At 39.0% G+C, this 20,436-nt stretch overlaps 1 protein-coding gene across 1 annotated transcript in view; it reads left to right on the top strand.

The window, feature by feature from the left end:
* Positions 1-17,470, top strand: part of LOC306884319 (tetratricopeptide repeat protein 7A-like) — a 49,657-nt gene extending 32,187 nt beyond the window's left edge. The window contains exons 19-20 of the mRNA XM_079440070.1: positions 3,385-3,587; positions 15,698-17,470. Of these exons, the coding sequence (XP_079296196.1) occupies positions 3,385-3,587; positions 15,698-15,916 (422 nt within the window). The 3' untranslated portion in view covers positions 15,917-17,470. The remainder of the gene's footprint in view (positions 1-3,384; positions 3,588-15,697) is intronic.
* The last annotated feature ends 2,966 nt before the right edge of the window (positions 17,471-20,436 follow it).

The raw sequence follows: 20,436 nt of genomic DNA, 5'->3' as shown, positions 1-20,436 counted from the left end.
TCATTTAGCAGACGCTTTTGTCCAAAGCGACTTACAAATAAGAAAAAGTAACTAAAACTAAAAAGTTACAACTCTATAAATACTATCTACCCACATATTTAAGAAAATAAAGAAATTAAATAAAATTAACACATGCATATAACAACAACATTTAAATAATAAACATATCAATGAAAAAATTAAATAAAAAGCTACTACTATCCCTTGCCGGTGTCCCTGCCCGGTGGAGTCGCACGGTAGAGTCGATGGTCTTTATTTATATATATATATATACACTCATATATATATATATATATATACATATATATACATATATACATAATTGTATTATACATACAAATATACATATATTATGAGGTGCCAAACAGGAAATAATTATATAAAAATCTGAATATATAGTTATAAGTCTGAATATATAAATGTAAATCTGAATATATAGTTATAAGTCTGAATATATAAATGTAAATTGTGAATATATAGACGTAAATCTGAATATATGGTTATAATTCTGAATATATAAATGTAAATCTGAATATATAGTTATCGTCTGAATATATAGAAGTGAATTTGAATATATAGTTGTTGTAATTCTGAATATATAAATGTAAATTTTGAATATATAGATTTAGGCCTTTCAAGCACCTCACATTGGACAGGCAGTGTGCCATTCACAGCGAGAAGCTGCTCAGTGCTCTGAATGGCCTTTGATGCATCAGAGCAAGTGTCACAGATGTAGTAGCCCAGTCGCACACCCAGAAGTAAGCTGGAGTTATTGATTGTTTCAATAGTATTCACAACAGCTAGAGTCCTTACAAGCAAAATGAGATTTAATCTACAAGGAAATGAGGGGAAATCTTGATTAGAAATGAAAACAATAGCATATTCACCTTTCTAATCTAGGAAATAGATATATTCATATTTACTTCTATATATTCAGACATAACTATATATTCAGACATAACTATATATTCACAATTTATATATTCAGATTTTTATATAATTATTTCCTGTTGGCACCTCATAATATGTATACATACATACATACATACATACATACATACATATACATATATACTGTATATACAGTGCCCTCCAAAAGTACTGGAACAGTAAAGGCAAAATTGCTCTGTTGGCTGTGGAGTCAATACATTTGCAAATATGATTAAAAGATGAATATGAGACAAAACTACAGAATGTCACATTTTATTATTGGGTGATTCAACATATACAGTAGATGTTTTCCCAGCTAAGAAGTTCAGCGCACTTAGTGTTCATCCCTCTATCTGATGTGAGCATAAGTATTGGAGCAGTTTCCTCACAGGTCTTTCTAAGTGATCAGCTGTGTCCTGTTGCATTAATTCTTCAGATATTAAAAGCAGGGAATGTGTCGTATCAGTTATATCCATTACTTCTGCATTCTGAATCTTGCATTCGATCATGACACACACAAACCAGGAAGAAGATGAGGGATGATGCTGGGGTGATGCTCTGACAATCTACTGTCCTCAGGAGACTTTGACACAGAATTACAGAAGCTACACAGCAAGATGCAAACCTCTGACCAGCACCAAAAATAGAAAGGCAAGATTAGAGTTTGCAAAAAAGCACAAAGGTGAGCCAGAAGAGTTTTGGAACTGTGTTTATGGACCGATGAGACAAAGATGAACCTTTATCTAAGTGATGGGAAAGCAAAAATGTGGAGAAAAAAAAAGGGAACTGCAATGATCCCAAGCATACAGCCTCATATGTAAAGCATGGTGGAGGTGGTGTCATGTCATGGGCATGCATGGCTGTCTCTGGAACAGGCCCTCTCAACTTTACTGATGGCTTAATGTATGATGACAGCAGCAGAATGAATTTGGAAGGGTACAAAACCATCTTGCCTACCAATATTCAAGAAAATGCCACCAGATTCATTGGGAAGTGCTTCATATTGCATCAGGACAATGACCCAAAACACCCTGCCAGTTCAGTCAAGGAATTTATAAGGGCAAACAGAATCAGAATCAGAATCAGAATGAGCTTTATTGGCCAAGTATGTTTACACATACAAGGAATTTGTTGTAGTGACAGAAGCTCCACAGTGCAACAGAAAGACAGTGATGCTAAATGATCAAACAAATGGAAAGTCTTAGATTGCTCAAGTCAATTAAAGGCTGGAAAAAGTATTTCAAAGGATGAGACCAAGAGTCTGGTGATGTCTATGGGTCACCGACTCACTGCTGTGATTGTGTGCAAGGGATCTGCAACTAAATAATAGCTTTTAATCTTTTATATCTGCCTTATGTTCAACTGTCCCAATACTTATGCTCACATCAATGAGTGGGATGAACTCTAAAAGTGCTGTTCTTTTTATTTGGTAAAACATGAATGTGTTGAAACGGCTAATAATAAAATGTGACATTCTGTAGTTTTGTCTCATATTCATCTTTTAATCATATTTGCAAATGTCTTGACTCCACAGCCAACAGAGCAATTTTGTCTTTACTGTTCCAATACTTATGGAGGGCACTGTATATATATATATATATATATATATATATATATATGAAATGGCTTCTGAATTTTTGCTGAATTAACATGATAAACTTTAACTCGTTGCAAATTCTTGGGGAAATATGGGGAAATCTTTCGCCACCTAAATCACATTGATTCCTATTATCTACAAAACAAAGTTTGAATAGAGTCTGTATGTTAAGCAGTTAAGTCTGAAATAATTTAGATAAGTGTGAAGGAAAAACATGTACGCCGCTTCCAAATGATTGTAAACCCTTCTTTCTTGGTATAGTTGCTGCCTAAATTGTCCCATCAGGGATTCTGTGTAAACAAACACAAACACACAACAGACAGCAGTTGATATGAACACAGTTTATTTGGCGTGGTGAGTCCTAATTGCCAGAGTAGGACTGCAGATGCTTACACAGCGCTCCGTACATGGCCTTATTTAGACATGGCCATGAATATCCCTCTGTGACCATGTGTGTGAGATTTTGGGTGGAGGGGGAGGTCAGCATGTATTTGCAATCGCAAATGTTGCCAAAGCTGTATTTGAAATCATCTGGACAGAACAAAATGCAACGTGCGTGCGATTCAGCTTGTCTGAAATGCTGGAGCATGTTGGTATTCATTGCTTACTCTGAGCGATGCCGGGACAGCAGATACATCTTTGAGAGTTTATATTCCAGATGGCTGTGTCATGGCTGTGAAATCAGAGCCGTTTCATAAAGATGAATCATCATGTACTCAATGATATCAATAAGAGAATCTCACAATATGACAATGCAGTCGATGAAAATGAAGAGTTGTAACTGCAATACTATGGTTTTTAGTGCAATTATGTATCTCATAATGTCGTTTTATGTTTTGTGATGTGGTGCCGAGCAGGAGAGTTGTTCATGGCTGACGGGCGGATGAAGGAAGCTCAGTTCTGTGTGCAGGAGGCAGGAACTCTCTTCCCCGCCTCACACTCAGTGCTGCTGCTCAAGGGCCGCGTGGCCGAGCTCAGGGGCAACGACACAGAGGCCAAGAGCCTGTATGATGAAGCTCTCGCCATCAACCCCAGAGGACACCACATACTGCTGCACCTGGTGAGTGACACATGCTGTACATCACACACACACACACTCACTCACTTTAGCATATTCAACCCACACCACTGTTGGTAGTGTCAACTAAAACAATAACTAAAGTAATTTTTGATCATTGAAATGAAGCTGAAATTGCAGGGAGGTTTCTTGAAGCGTCTTGGGGACGTTGCCACAGTTCTTCTGGATTTAGTCTGTCTCAGTTTGTTTCTTCATGTCATTCTTCATCATTGGATGATGATCAGATCAGATCTCTGTGTGGAGCACTGGCTGTTGTCCAATTAATGGCAAACATAATGTTTGGCAATGTAAACTGATATTTCCTACTGACACACTACAACAAAAAATGGAAAAAACTGACTTAAAACCATTTTTAGCTGGTGAAAATATTAGTGTTCTAATAATTTTGGCCATCACTCTGTGTGTGTGTGTGTGTGCGTGCGTGCGTGCGTGCGTTTTTGTGACAAATGAGGACATAAATTTGTGTAATGACACAGGTATGACAAGGTGAAGGTGACTTTTCAGGACATTGACCCATGTCCCCACTTTTCAAAATGCTTATTAATCATACAGAGTGAGTTTTTTTTGGGAAAGTTGAAATGCACAGTCTCCTGTGAGGGCTAAGTTTAGGCGTAGGGTAGGTGTAGGGCAGTAGCACACACAGTACAGTATAAAAACCATTACGCCTATGGGATGTCCCCACTTTTCACAAAAACAAACGTGTGTGTATGTGTGTGTGTGTGTGTGTGTATATGTGTGCGTGTGTGTGTGTGTGTGTGTGTGTGTGTGTGTGTGTGTGTATATATATATATATATATATATATATATATATATATATATATATATATATATATATATATATACAGTGTTGCCTTTGCAACTAAATTAAAAGTTAATATTGAAGTACTAAAATTACTGTTACAAAAATATAATGAAATTGTAACAATAATGACAAAGCACAAAACAAAATTACAAAACTTAAACTAAAATTAAAATAAAAACTTAAAATATATGAAACAAAAATCACTACTATTATAGTACTATGCTATTATAATACTTTGTGTTTTTTGTTGTTGTTGTTGGTTTATTTATTTAAAAAATGTAGTTTATTTTAGTAATTTTGTTGTGTTTTTGTCATTTTTATTTGTCATTTTATTGTTTATCTTTAATTTGTTGCTATTTCAGTGTTAGTAATTTTAGTACTTCTTTTTTAGCCAAGGCAGCAATTTTTTTTTATTGCTTAAAAAGTTTTTTTTATCAAATATATACATTATTTAATTTTATTGGAGCTTTATTTTAATTAAGAAAAAAGAAAAATGTAAATTTTTGGCAAATCCACATGCGCAACTTTAATCTGCGTGGGGAAATTTTTCAAACTCACGTGAAATTCCCGAACACGTGGATTCCTGAAATCACTGTCTAGTAATTGAAATAAAGCTGAAATAAAATACAATTCCCCGGTTTCACAGACAAGGCTTAAGCCTAGTCCCAGACTAAAATGTAAGTCTGAGCTGTTTCAACTGAAAGCAACTTGCATTGATTGATCTTTAAATATTTCAGTGCCTTTGTTTTGTCTCAAGATGCACACCAGTAATGTTTTTAATAAGGCATGTTTATAAAAAAATTACTGAAATGTCCTAATTGAACTATGGCCTAATCCTGGTTTAGTCTAAGACCTGTCTGTGAAACCGGGCCAATATATGATGAAAAATGTTACCACTACAAAAAATAGAAATGTTGCCTTGGCAACTATCTGAGATAAATAAGTTTAAATTGAAGTGCTAAAAATGCTAAAGCTGGAAAAAAAAACTAAATTGAAACAAAGATAGATTTTTTTAAGTAATAAAAATGTCAAAAGCAAGTAAGAGAGTTACTAAAACGTAAACTAAAATGAAGATAAAAAAACTAAAAATATATTAAAAGGAAGAGTTAAGTCAAAATACTAATATTTATGGTCACACTTTATTTTAAGGTTCAATTTTCACTATTAACAAACCATTAACTACGAATTTTGCCTCAGTGAACTCCTAATTTGCTGCTTATTAATAGTTAGTAAGGTAGTTGTTAGGTTTAGGTATTGGGTAGGATTAGAGATATACAATATAGTCATGCAGAATATGTGCTTTATAAGTACTAATAAACAGCCAATTTGTTAATAATAGGCATGCTAATAAGCAATTAGTTAATAGTGAGAACTGGTCCCTATACTAAAGTGTTAGCATAATTATTACTGTAATAGTATATAAATAATACTAAAATAACTTGACTTGAATCCAACAGTCTGAGACTACAATGAAATTATGGCATTTTAGTCAATTAAATGTGATCATGTGATCTTTTTTACAGACAGTGAGATGTTCTTGCTTCCATTGAGGCTCATGATGTTCTTCTGATCATTCTCAAATCGTGTTTGACACAAACTTGCATGCTGCTGTCATTAAAGCAAAAGAGAGACAAAGCAAACATCAAGAGATAATAAATTCATATTAATGGATATTTCATGGTAGTCAATCAGAGTGAAAAGCTTTGACGACCACTGGAGTCCTGGGATATGGTGATTGAGTTATTGCATATGCAATTTACTGTACATGCAGTACAGTACGTGCATCTTTACAACCCACAGTGATGTGTGCTAACATTAGCTCTGCCTCCACTCTCTGCTCTCATTGTGACTGCATAATGTCAGGCCCTTCATTACTCATCTTCACTGGAGTAACCGGAGTGAAGCTAGGCCATTTTCTCCCTATATCTGGCCAATCAGAGCACACATCCCCGCTATTTTTGGACAAAAGACGTATAATATCAATTCCCTGAGCTGATGAGAACTAATTCTGAGCTGGCTGGTGATGCCCTGCATAGTTCACACACACACACACACACACACTCACACACACACACACACACACACACACACACACAGAGACACAGCCGGTCTTCATCAGAGCATCACAGCACTGATTTCTCAGGATTAAGCAGATAAGATTGAACTGAGGTGGAAGTTTGAGGGAATTCATCAGCTGGATCCAATGAGGAGAGGTTAAACATTTCTGTTCTTCGTGACACCTGTGACTAGAGCAGCAGCGCTCTCATTACTTCTGTACTTCCTCTGAGACAATTTATTTCAGAGCCTCTCGGTTCACCCAAAAATGGAAAATTATGACACAGTTTACTCACATTCTGTTCCAAAACCAGGTAAATCTCATGGAAACATCTCCAAGTCACCTTGAGTTGTGATGTAATTAAAGTAGAGACAGATCTTTACTTCCATATTGTGACTTATATTATTATTATTATTATTGAAAAGATTATTGAAAAAGAAAAACATGTAGACTTGATTAAATCAATCGGTTGTTGATTGGATCGAGGCAGATCTGAATGTGATCTTACAGTCGAATGTAAGAAAGGGGCGGAGTTTAAGTGGACTAATGCGGTATATGTTACCAAAGAGAAATTATAATGGATCGAATTATGATATTTTGATTATACATTACAAGATCAAATTAAAAAAGAGAGACAATTGTGAATAATTTATAATCAGACAAAATAGCATGCATTTAGAAAATGCAGTTTCATGCAGACTTTAAAATCGAAAGAATACAAAGGAAAATAAATATTTTTAGGCCCAAATATTAATTAAGGTGATGCATCTGGATGTTTTCCTTTTTTTTTGCAATTCTCATTTATTCTAAATATAGATTTCATTATAATATTTTTTTCTGAAATACCTGAAGAGAGCTATCATTCTTTTTAGTCAGTCAATGTACAACCAATACTATCATGATGTAAAATACTTTCAATTGTATTTTTATTTAAACAATATTATTTTTATTTTATTTAATTTTTTGTATTATACTAATAATAATGATTTGTCATTATGCTAAAGAGAGGGGCGTCCTTAAAATTATAATAAGTAAAAAAAATTGTGGTACTACAAATAGACTTTGTATTCTTTAAGTAAAAAGGCACCCACCCAAATGAATATTTTTTTTCTTTATTTCAATAAACACTAAAAGATATAGCCAAAATATGGGACAGGCTTCAAACACCAGTCCCATGAGCCAACAGCTCCTTTGTCCCTCTGCGCCATAAAACAACATTCATCAGCATCATTTTTGAGGAGCTACTCCTTTAAATAAGGGTGGGAGATGGCAGGGTGCAGTTGAGGACAGAGGAGCTCTGCTTGATTTAACCATATGCAATTCGGCCCATTTTTATACAACTCATTTGGTAACGTCATTAAAACTCACACTTACAGCATATATATGAATCTGCGTCTGTGGGATCCACATGGACGTGTGTGTTTGAGTCATTTCTCAGGGCATCTGGTTGGGTATTTTTCATTTTGGGATGTCAGCTGAGGTGAGTCATACACAATCTCATGTCATATGAGTTTACTAGGCTGTGACTCAGCATCTCATTTGATTCTCTTTCTGCCTATACATGTGCTATTTCATATCTTTCTCTGTTTGTTATGCCTCTTTCCCTCCTTCTGGTTCTCTTCCATTGGCCTGTCAAGTAGATTAGATAATGCAAATGCATTATTTATAACACTTCACTCCTCCATGCCTTTATGGGATGCCTAGCAACCAGGCAATTGTATCATACGGTGCAAGAGAGCTGATAATGAGACATAGAACCAGTGTTAAGGCCATTTTATATGAGACGTGGCATGCATTAAAATCAGTCAAGGCAGAGGGCACTTCATGCTTTCACAGACTGATGTTGCTTTGGTCATCAAGTAACCATGTTGTAACATTGAATTTGGTCTGCTAGGATCCTTTAGGGTGCGTTATTGTATTTTATATTTTGGAAACCACTTTGGTTGCCTGCACATTCACTCCCAAGCCACAAAAGAGCTAATCTAATTAATCTTTTTATGGTTGGAATAAAATTTGCAATTTAAAATGCATTTTTAAAAGAGGTCACGGTGTCACAAACAGAGCCAGGAGAAACAGGTTAGTAATACAGAGGATTTATTGACTGAATGCAGATGGAGAGGTGAGAGAAGCAGGTGAGTGCCTGAAGCAATGTCCAATACTGAGTGTCACGGCTGGAAACTGAACAGAGTCTCTTTCGTGATCGTGAGCCCGAGAGAACAGGAGTCAACGCTGGAGGATCGCAGGAGTAGTTCTGGGAAAACAACAACGTAAGTAATTCGTAGGTAAATGTGAATGGAGTCGGGTAACTGTTCAGGATAGTGAACCGTAGACCAGACGATGAGTGTCAGAGAGAGAGTGTTACTTATGGGAGTTGGAGCGCGCCGGGCATCCGCAAAGTCCTTCTGTCTCCGCACTGCCCGCTGGAGGTGGATGTGAGCTGAGTCCCACACCCTCTTGCTCGCCCGGAAACAGTGGTCTACAGCTGGAACCTCCCATGGCTCCCCCGTCCATGGGAAGAGCGGAGGTTGGTAGCCGAGTATGCACTGAAATGGCGTAAGGCCCGTGGTGTTCTGACGGAGGGAAATCTGTGCATACTTGGGCCACGGGAGGAAACGGCTCCAGCAGTACTGATCTTCCTGGCAGTATGCCTGGAGGTACCGTCCGAGTTCTTGGATCTTCCGCTCAGCCTGGCCGTCTGTCTGCGGATGGTAACCGGAGGACAAGCTTACCGTGACTCCTAGCTGGCGAAAGAAGGCTTTCCACACATGGGAGATGAACTGTGGACCGCGATTGGGTGAGTGTATTTGGGATAGAGTGCCAGCCTTGCAATTACGGTTTCCAGGACAGTATGTTATGGTGAATTCAAACCTGGTAAAGAACAAGACCCAGCGGACTTGTCAGGGATTGAGCCTTTTTGCTTCCCGGAAGTACTGGAGATTCTTGTGATCGGTGATGACTGTGAAAGGATGATTAGCTCCCTCCAGCCAATGCCGCCACTCTTCTAGGGCCAGCTTGATGGCTAACAGCTCTCTGTTTCCGATGTCATAATTTTGCTCCACTGGGGTCAGTTTCTTTGGATAGTATGCACAAGGCATGGAGGCTCACCAAACTGCTGGGACAGCGCAGCCCCGACTCCCATGGTGGAGGTGTCCGCTTCTACCACGAATGGCGCATGGGGGTCTGGATGACAAAGGATGGGGGCCGTGCTGAATGCGGTCTTGAGGCTTTCGAAGGCTTCGTGGGTGCTGGAACTCCAGGACAGGGACTTGGGCTTTCCATGGAGCAGGGTGGTAAGCGGGGCTGTGAACAGACTGAAATCCTTGATGAAACGGCGATAGAAATTGGTGAATCCCAGGAATCTGTGCAGCTCCTTAACAGACTGGGGAGTCAGCCATTCAGTAACTGCTGTTACCTTCCCCTGGTACCCAGGAGTAAATAAGGATGTCATCGATGTAGACTATCACAAAGCGGTGGAGGAACTCCCGGAACACCTCGTTCATGAACTCCTGGAAGACTGAGGGGGCGTTGGAAAGGCCATACGGCATCACAAGGTATTCATAGTGGCCGGAAGGAGTAATGAATGCCATCTTCCACTCATCACCCTACCGGATTCGAACGAGGTTGTACGCACTTTGCAGGTCCAGCTTAGAGAATGTGTGGGCCCCACGGAGTTCCTTGAGAGCGGCCGGGACCAGGGGAAGTGGATATGGGAGCTTGACAATCTGGGCGTTCAGAGCTTGATAATCAATACATGGCCTCAAGCCCCCGTCCTTCTTACCCACGAAGAAAAAGCTTGATGCCGCTGGTGAACTGGATGGCCGGATCTAACCCTGGTTAAGAGCCTCTTTGATGTATTCCTCCATAGCCTTGCACTCTGGGATGGACAACAGATACGCTCTACCCTTAGGGACTTTAAATCCAGGCAGTAGATCAATAGCACAGTCCCATGGGCGATGGGGTGGTAACTGGGTGGCTGCCTGCTTGCTGAAGACATCCTGGAACACTCTATAATCAGATGGGATAGCGGGAGTCACGCCGGACTCGGGACTCTCAACACGTGTGGAGGCGACCTGAGCGGCGGGTAACTTGAGAGGTGGACGTGGAATTTCCTTGAGACAGTGTTGATGACAATTTTCTCCAGTGAATTACCTCACTTGACTCCCATCTGATCACTGGAGAATCGAGTATGAGCCAGGGGTGCCCCAGGATGATATCCACAGTGGGTTCCTCCAGTACCAGAAATTTGACCTCCTCCTCATACAGGTTGCCGTTCTTAAGCTTCATCGGGGGAGACTCAAACTTCACATACCTACGTCCTAGCGGCTTTCCATTGATTGTCTCGACTCAGAGCTCCCGGGCATGCCGTTGGCGGAGCAGGTGTAAACAACTTAGGAGGTCTTGGGAGATGAAGTTGCCCGAGGAGCCCGAGTCGACAAGGGCAGAGGCTGTAACGAATTGGGCTGGAGTGAATAGTTGTACAGTAAGCACAGAAAGCTTGGAAGTTACAGGGTCTATCTGGAGAGTACTCACCGCTTGACGTGGGGGTCTGATGGGGCAGGATCTGATGAAATGGTCAGCAGAACCACAGTAGAGGCACAGCCCAGCTGCCAATCGGCGGGCACATTCATGGCTGGAGAGACGAGCTGTGTCTACTTGCATGGGTTCTGGTATTGGGGAACCGTTGGCCGGTGAGACAGACTGGTGAGCGACTTCGGTGGTGTGGCAGGCAGATAAGCGTTGGGAGATTCAGTTGGCCTTTTGCATAAAGCTTTCCAATACTACGGAAAAGTCATATATCGCCATCTGAGCGCGGATATTGGTATCCAATCCCTGCCTATAAGCGCTGAGGAGAGCCGCTTTGTTCCAACCGCTAGCTGCCGCCAGAGTACGGAACTGCAACGTGTACTCGTAGATAGAGGAAGTGCCTTGATGCAGGCGCAGTAGCTGGTCCGACACCATGAGCACTCCGGTAGCTGAACCGAACACCTCCTTCAAATGGTTAGTAAATACTTCATAGGAATTAATTATGGCAGTATTAGCGTTCCATATGGCTCCAGCCCATGATAATGCTCGACCGGAGAGAAGGGAGATTAAAAAGGCTACCTTGGAGCGATCGGTGGAAAACTTCTGTGGCTGCATCTCAATATACAACGCCAGTTGTAGGAGAAAGCCACCACACTCAGCCGAATCACCCGCATAGGCAGCCGGTAATGCCATGGGACTGGCAGAGGCAGATGGAGGGGGTGGAGCTGGCATGAGCGAGGCCGGAAGAGTGTTGACCAGCTCCTTCAGGATGTCGGAAGGTGACGAAGGCCGGGAATCCATGGGAGTGACGGTGTTGGTCCAGTTTTCTGTCACAAAGTTTTCTGGTAAGTAGTAATACAGAGGATTTATTGACTGAATGCAGATGGAGAGGTGAGAGAAGCAGGTGAGTGACTGAAGCAATGTCCAATACTGAGTGTCATGGCTGGGAACTGAACAGTCTCTTTCACAGGATACTTGGAGATCATGAGCCCGAGAGAACAGGAGTCAACGCTGGAGGATCGCAGGAGTAGTTCTGGGAAAACAACAAGGTAAGTAATTCACAGGTAAATGTGAATGGGTAACTGAGTGAGTCGGGTAACTATTCAGGGTAGTGAACCGTAGACCAGACGATGAGTGTCAGAGACAGAGTGGTACTTATGGGAGTGCTGATGAGGGATTGCATGTGCGGATGATTAGAACTCAGTTGATTGTAATCTGGTAATTGCTGTTGACGGCGGTGACTGTGATTGTGACTCTCTGACACACGGTTTGCTGTGCTTTTTTTTTTGTAGGGATGCTTTGCACAATTTGGCTAAAAATATTGTGATTATGCATTAATATAATTATAAAACAACAACTATTATTATTATTAGTAATATTATTATGCAAAGTAAGAAATATGAGTACTGTAATAATATTATTTTAGCGTAAATTAAAAATTTAGTATTTTAGAAAAATAATACTTTTGTTTTACATTCAAAAAATACAATTTGGTGAAATTACAATACTAATATTTATGTTTTTAATTTCTTAATTTTCAAATGGGGGAGGGGGATCTAATTGAGATTTTTGTGATAAAATTTGTGATTTAAAATACATTTTTAAAAAGCTCCAGGTTGCTGTGCTTTTTTGTAGGGCTGCACAATTTGGCCTAAAAATTTTGGATATGATGTCAATATAATAATAATAATAATAATTATTATTATTGTTATTGTTATTAAATAAAAAAATAAACAAACCATTGTAATATTTCACTGTAAAATTAAAAATCAAACTATTAAAAAAGCAGCTTGATATTACTGTAACATTACAATAATAATATTTATATTTTAATTTAAAAATATTAAACCATCTTATATTTATTTCATTATAAGCGACGAAAGAGCAGAGCAAATGTAGGGATGAATTCATGTGGAGCAACATTTATTGCAAACTGACTTGCTCTGAAAGACTGAAAACTGGATTGTGAGCTGCACGTGTGGAAATGAACATAGTGCCGTGCTTTGCTTTAAAATGTGCAGATCAAATATTGAATTAATTTGTTTTATCATAATAGTTGCACCAAGTCATAATGCGAAGAAACAACGAGAATACAGGTCTCTGCATGTGTAAATGTTCTGGCTGCTGTGTTTCTCTGTAAATCTAGTTGTGTGTTTACACATGAATCAATGGTGTATCTATGTTTGTCTTCTTGAAAAAACATGAATTAGTGTTCGTACTGTGTGTGTATTGTCTGTCTAGTAGATGACACTTGTAATCGTAGCTGGTCCCAGCTGGATGGAATCAGTATCCCGTTGGATTACAGAGTTCAGATGCAGGGCTGTGACCTTACGTCAGTTCTTCAAGTGGCGCCTCTACATCACTACATAAAACTTAGCTCTTTTATGTCCACATGTGCCAGCCTTAAGTCTATTTACATTATAAAACCGCCAGCGTGTGCTTTGCTGTTCAGTCGTCCAGGTACAATCACCAGTACAGCCTCTTGCTGAGCTGCGATTGGTCCACAGGCCTGTCAGTCAGTGTATTCCTGCAGCTGTGTTATGATCGTTCTTTCAAAACATGCTCTGCCTTTGGCTGCTTCTTTCACTTGTGCATGTGAGAGCCTCATTTCCTGCCTCACTTTTCCCTCTTCACTTTTCCCTCTCCCCAGCGGAGTCATTCTCCTCTGTGATTGGCTTTTGAAGTGCCTGCATAATCAGCAGTCATGTGCTACCACCCAGAAATAAAACTCTGCATTGGTGTGTGTATGTGTGCTGAAAGAGGGGACGATGAAATATAACTGCAATGAGTAAATCATGCTGTTGTTGGCAGGATTAGGGAAAGTAACACAATTTAACTCTAGGCATACACACCAACATACACTGCTGTTCTAAACACACTTTTCATACAATACTGTTAATTTACAATATAAATTACATTGAGATTTCAGATTCAAGAAGCTTTATTGGCATGGGGGAAAAGGCTTCACGTTGCCAAAGCATTGGTAAATATGCATATATACGCTTTTACAAACAGAGTGCAGTCCATGATTTATAATAAATGGTTTTAGTTCATTTTCCAGGAAATGAAGACTGTACATTTTATAAGTGTAGTAAGTTGCAAGTATGTATGTACGTGTACTGTATGTGTAGGCCAAAGAAAGAAATGCAGTAAAGCCATGCTTTACTGTTTGAACTACATGAACCTCAATATTCATTAACCTTTGACCATATTTTATACATTTTTATATTTGTTTGACCTCCAAATGGCTTAAAAGGTGTTTTTTTCCCTTCAGATGAACCCTTTTTTTTTTTTTTTTTTTTTTTTTAAAGGGCCTTTTCCACGACACAGTTTTCAGCTAAATATGTAATAGTTTTTATGTGTTTTGGCTATTTATTTACATGCAAAGATGCATGTAAACAGAAGATGCAAACTTTTGAAAATGGGTTTCAAAGTGCAAGTTTGAGCATGCATTGCATTGTGCATGATGTCATAAACATGCATTTTACATGTTCAGCCTATAGGAATGCATAAGTTTGCAGGAGCGTAGTGTTGCTTTACAAATTGGCATTGCCAATTACTGGCCTGGCATGAATAATACAGCATTTGTAGTTCTGTCATGACAACTCTCTGAGAGTTTAGCATGGTAGAATACATGGCAATGTTAATGTGTTTGGTCTTGGCAGAATAGATCTGCTATGCTGCTGCTGCTGCAAGTACTGAGACTTGCTACTGCCAATACATGTTGCTGTGAGCATGTAAGAAATACTGCTGCTCCACATATAACATACATGAAATAACCCCCATATATAACATACATAAAATTACCTTTTGCAGATCTAGACAGGTGGAGCTGGGGAAGGTGGAGGGTTTCTAAAGTGCTCTGTAACTGCTACAGCAAGCACTAGCCAAGTATTTGAATGTTGAGCAGCAAGCTCATTGGCTCCTGATGTGAAAAGAAACCAAACAGATGTGCCATGTAAATGATGATGTGATTATATCAGAATGATTTAGAACCTATCGGCCTGTGTCATCTAGAGTTTCATAACAGAAGTTTGTATTCTTTTTTGTGGATCTGTGTGAATAGAGATGTTTTTGACAGTGTTGTCGTCTGCTTGCGAAACTTTAACAAAATGCAAAGAAGAAATGTTTCCAATTACATTACGTTATTGTTGTGTATTGTAGTGTACCCTGAAACTGTTTTGTACTGATTACAAGTTTAAAGCCCCATTCACACAAACAACGATAACTATAAAGATAACGATATTAGCGTCCACACCAGCGGACGATATCGTCTGTAAGCGCGCGCTTTAAATTCTCAAGCTCATTATAGCAGGATTGATTCCAATTGGCCATCAATGTTTTTATCGTTCATCAGCTGGAAAAAACATTTTCTTAAAGTGATTCCAATGATATCGTTTCTCTGTGCCTTTATCGTTATAGCCGTGGTGTGGACTCTGCTATTCTTTAATATTGAGAATGATTTTTAGAACTATATTTATCGTTATCTTTATAATTATCATGCTTGGTGTGAACGGGCCTTAACACTTTCCACTTTATCCATACAAACACTTTTATGTATAGAGTGATGTGTAACATCAGCACACCATCACAAACTCCCCACACTCATGTTTTTCTTGCCCACAAAACAAATTAAATGTTCAGTTCTGTAAAAATACGTCTTTACACAACAGAACAAAAAATAGCTTTACTCTCCCTTCCTGTCCACAGGGGAAGTTGTTGGTGCACACAGGCCGTGTGGGTCTCGGGGAGAAGATACTGAGGGACGCGATACAGGTGGAAAACACGGCACACGAGGCCTGGAGCAATCTAGGGGAGGCGCTACAGAGCAGAGCCAGCGCACAGGCTCCCGACTGCTTCCTCACCGCACTGGAGCTGGAGTCCAGCTGCCCTATACGGCCCTTCACCATCATCCCACGAGAACTCTGACGCGTCTCTCACACTCATACACGTGTGTATGAATGACTGGACCGAATGCTGTTCTTCAATCACTTTAATGACACATACTGTATAACAATAACATTGCACGTTTAAGCTTTTTACTCTGTTGAAAGGCAATGGTCTAAAGATGTAGTCACATTAGTGAAATATCAGCAACATTTTGGGGGCAAAAAAGGTCTGTTGTCAATAGAGATGTATAAAGCATTGATCACCCAGATATCTCTTTCAAATCAAGCAGCTTTCTGTTGTTCAGCTCTGGGAATTTGCATGGCCAACTTGAATATGAGCGGAAACTGGGTAGGGAACTTTTTTCGACTTTGCGTGAAACTCATGTGGAAATGACTGGATTTTGCCTGCAAAACTTCGCCAAGCAACTGTAAATATGAACGCTCATTAATTCAGTGGCTAAAGGCACGATCACATTAGCTAATTAATAGGCATAAAAAGTCCATTGTGAATTGTGTATGAAGCACTGCTCACCCAGGAATTAACTTTCAAACCAATCAGATTTCCATTGCTCGGTTTGGTGAATTCACATGAAAAACTTGAATCTGAAGAGAAATCTGCGTATGGATTGTTTCGGCCCTGACACAAAATTCTTGAATTTCTATTGAAATGCCTACGAATTTGAACTAGCAACAGTAAATGTGACCTTAAACACACTGTCACTTTCAAACTAAGCAGCTTTCTGTTAGTCAACAAAGCATATTTGTGTGATCAAATTGAACATAAGCAAAATGCGCATGGGAAACTTCCAGTCGAAATGTCCAATCGGATTTCTATTATAATGACTGGATTTCACAAACCCTCTTTTAGCGTTAAAAAAAGTACTGTCAGGAATTACTGAAGATGAAAATTTATTTTAAAAAATGAGTTATTTTTGGGGCTGATGTAGGCGCCAAATTTTATGGGAGGAGAGTTTTTAAATGAATCACGCAACATGATTTACTAAGTTTTGCAGTAGTGAATTTACTACTTTCATTTGCGCTATTTACCGCCCCAAAAAAGCATGTTTTAACACATTTTGTGCTTGACATTATGGAAATAAGATGTTGCGTCTGTTTTCTTTATTTAGAGCATTGTCAGTAAATCACTTCCAGAAATTTCCACTCCCATTTGTACTTTTTTGTTTGTGCTCTAGTGCTAATTTGGCTTGTTTAGTAAATCTGGCCCTCAGTCTGGGCGAATTTAACCAGATAGCTAACATCTTTTAAAGCTCCTTTAGCATGATGAAAAACATGTTAGCCCAGGGTTTTGTGTAGTGTAAAAAGTCTTTATTATTATATAATACACTGTAAACACAGCACTAAAATAGCGCCGCCCTTGTGACCAAAACATAAACACAACACAGAATGGCTGAACACAACAAATTTTCTTTCTAACTGCAATAGTTTTTGCAAATATGCTGCAACATGTTCCAAACAGGGACAAAATTGTTGAATTCTTGACTCTACATTCTTTAGTATTTATAAACCTAATAATCTTCTGTACTGTATGTTGTTTGAAAATTGTTCTTCTCATAAAGAGTTATTTTGCAATCCCAGTTTCTCTTGTATTCATTGCATATCGGTTTCAGACCTGTAGCTCCAACCCTTAAGATCTTATGTAATGTTTCCAGTGCTGCTGGTAAAAGCCTTGGTCTTCTTTCTCTGGGGCGGCTGTGGTTGCCTAGCAGCCGAGCCTTGTTTGAGTTTCTGGGGAGGCTGTTGGATCTTCAGCACGTGGGTCTAAAGCCTCATGGAAAACAGCGCTGCGCTATTTTAGCTGGTTCTCTTTGATGACGGGATCAAGATGTTAATTAGGGAGAGCATTGAACGAATGCATAGACTATTGAGTTGAGTTATATAAGTGTTATAAGTGGGATTCTTGTTTACTTGTGTACTGTACATGCCTACTGTTTCTGCTGGCACAGATGAACAAAAGTGTTCTTTAAAAGGTATTTCTGTCATCCTCCCATTTCTAGTGTTTGAAACCGGTCTTCTGGTCTTTCTGTTTGTTTTGATATGTGGAAGTGATTCAAAACGATGCAATTTATAGAGTATCATTTGTTTCGCTACTGCTTCTGCACAACAATTCATGTTTCACAGCAGGAATAATACGTAGGTCCTGTTAAATGGGTCAATGGCACGATGCTTCTGTCTGTTCTAAAATACATTTATATGCAATTCAAAACTTACATTCACATCCATGTTGAGACATTGAATTTGAGCATTTCATGACATGGAAGAGTGCAGGCTTTCTCATGCTAAAACCCAATTTAAAAGAAAAAATGTGACAGAAATGTCCATGCTTTATGTGAATATTTCATTCAGTAATCGACAGTAATACCACCTGATTTTTTGGTTAAAGATTGCATTGCTAGAATATTTTTATTAGTACATACCTAATTGTTAAAAATGTGTTCATAGATTCATAAAAAGATGTGATGCATAACATGATATTGACTTATAGTCTACCAGCATTCATTTTTAACATATTTCATCTTTCTGTTAGCAGCTGTGTCCGGCAGTTGGAGTGGCAGTGGTGATGAATGGGATTATTTGGAGAGGTTCTGACTGATAAAGTCATGCTGTTTATCTCCTAGCATAAGCCTGTATAATTATCCTGACCAGGCCAACCGAGTGATCCCAGCATCCCTTCACATAACAATGTTCCTGTATGGCTCACACAGGAGAGCTGGGCTCATTATGGTGCATACATTTTGAAAGAAAAGGGAATGATTAGATGGAAGCCTTTGAAGTGGAAGATTGTCTTTTGGGATTTCCTTAGTTAATCATTTAATGGAGCAAAACAACAGGGTTCTGGAAGTAAAACTAGCGATCATGTTCTGCATAGAGAAATAGATTATGTACAGACCTTTTAGGACAGAAGAACCCATAAGCTCTGAAATTGTTAAAGGGATGGTCCACCCACAAATGAAAATTCTGTCTTCTTTATTCTCAATTCACCCTCTTGTTATTTCAAACCTGTATGACTTCCTTCTTCAATTGAACATAAAAGATGAAGAATTTTCAAGAATGTTGGTCCAAGAACTTCTAAAAAATGTTATGTATCATACAGGTTTGGAATAACATGAGGGTGAGAAAAGAAGACAGAATTTCTATTTTTGGGTGGAGTATCAATGTGCCTTCAATTTTCAAGTTAAGTTCAAGTCAAGTTCTTCTACACCAAACATATCCAACCATGTCTTAATGGACCTTGCGTTGTGCACCGGGCCAAAGCCATGCTGGAGTAGAAAGGGGTCTTCCTCAAACTTCCCAGAAACTTGAAAGCATGGTATGCTTTAGTCTTGGAATGTACAACGAAGGAAGGCAGGTAAACATTCTCCTGGCATCTGCCAAACCCAGACTTGTCCATCAGACTGCCAAACAGAAGCTTGATTCGTATTTTACGACGCTTGGCATTGTACGTGGTGAGGCTTGCATGCAGCTGCTCGGCCAAGGAAACTCATCCATGAAGCTCTCACTGCACTGAGTGTTTGTGCTGATATTGATGCCAGTGGAAGTTTGGAACTCTTTAGCTATGAATCAGCAGAGCGGTGGACACTTTTACACACATGTAGTGTACTTTAGTCCATATAGTATACATAACCTAGTAAAAAAGTAATATATTTAAAATACATTTATTTCATACTATAGTTCAAATCTATTAACATATTTACTGAAATGCCGCTCGATACTTACTGATAAAAAAAAATAAAACTAAACTTTATTTGGAGTACTACTTGTGCACAATGCAAATTTCGTAATGTTGAACCTAAAATGTGTTGTAATGTCACTATTGATGAGGTTTGGTCTTTAAATGTAAGGTATTTTAAGTGTACCTGAAGTTTACTTGTTGCAATAGTTCCACTTTAGCACAATCAAATATACTTGAGTATATTTTTAGTTGGACTTCAGCACTACTTCCGCACAATTATAGTGCATTAAATTAGTTGTTCCAATTGAGCAGACTTTAAGTATACCAGTTTAGTATACCTAAAGTGCAACTGCACGGTATCAAAACTCCTGAATGTTGTATTTATGAATATCCATGATCACTGACCAATTCAGTCAAATTAATGGGAAATAAGAGAAGTTACTCTATTGCAGATCATGGTAATGCTTTTGAGGGCATCAGCACATGCAGGTCACTAAACAGCATGTTTGTCAAGTTCCTGCTCATATGTTTATTCTTCTGGATTGATTATGTGCTAATGAAACAAAGCGATCGGCATCATGAGAAAACCTTTTCTCTCAGGTGTAGCTCTGCCGTGTGTGACACTGTCCCAGCCTCGGACGGCTCTCTGGTTGCTGCTCCTGCTCAGACTGGGGCAGGACCCTGGAGTCATGGAAGGTCAGGTGTCCAGACTGAGTTACAGCCCTGACAGCTGGCTGCCCACTGATTGATGGCTTTGTTTTTGATAAGGATGGTACAAAGTTATGATGCTGGAAAATGACACAAACCCAATGACATTTTGTGTTTCTTATGCTTTTACTGTTTATTTACAGTAGATCTATTTTTGTATG

The sequence above is a fragment of the Barbus barbus genome (genome assembly GCF_936440315.1).
Source record: "Barbus barbus genome assembly, chromosome: 18".
NCBI lineage: Eukaryota > Metazoa > Chordata > Actinopteri > Cypriniformes > Cyprinidae > Barbus > Barbus barbus.
Note: the sequence above shows the minus strand (reverse complement) of the source record. Positions and strands in the feature narration are given on the sequence as shown.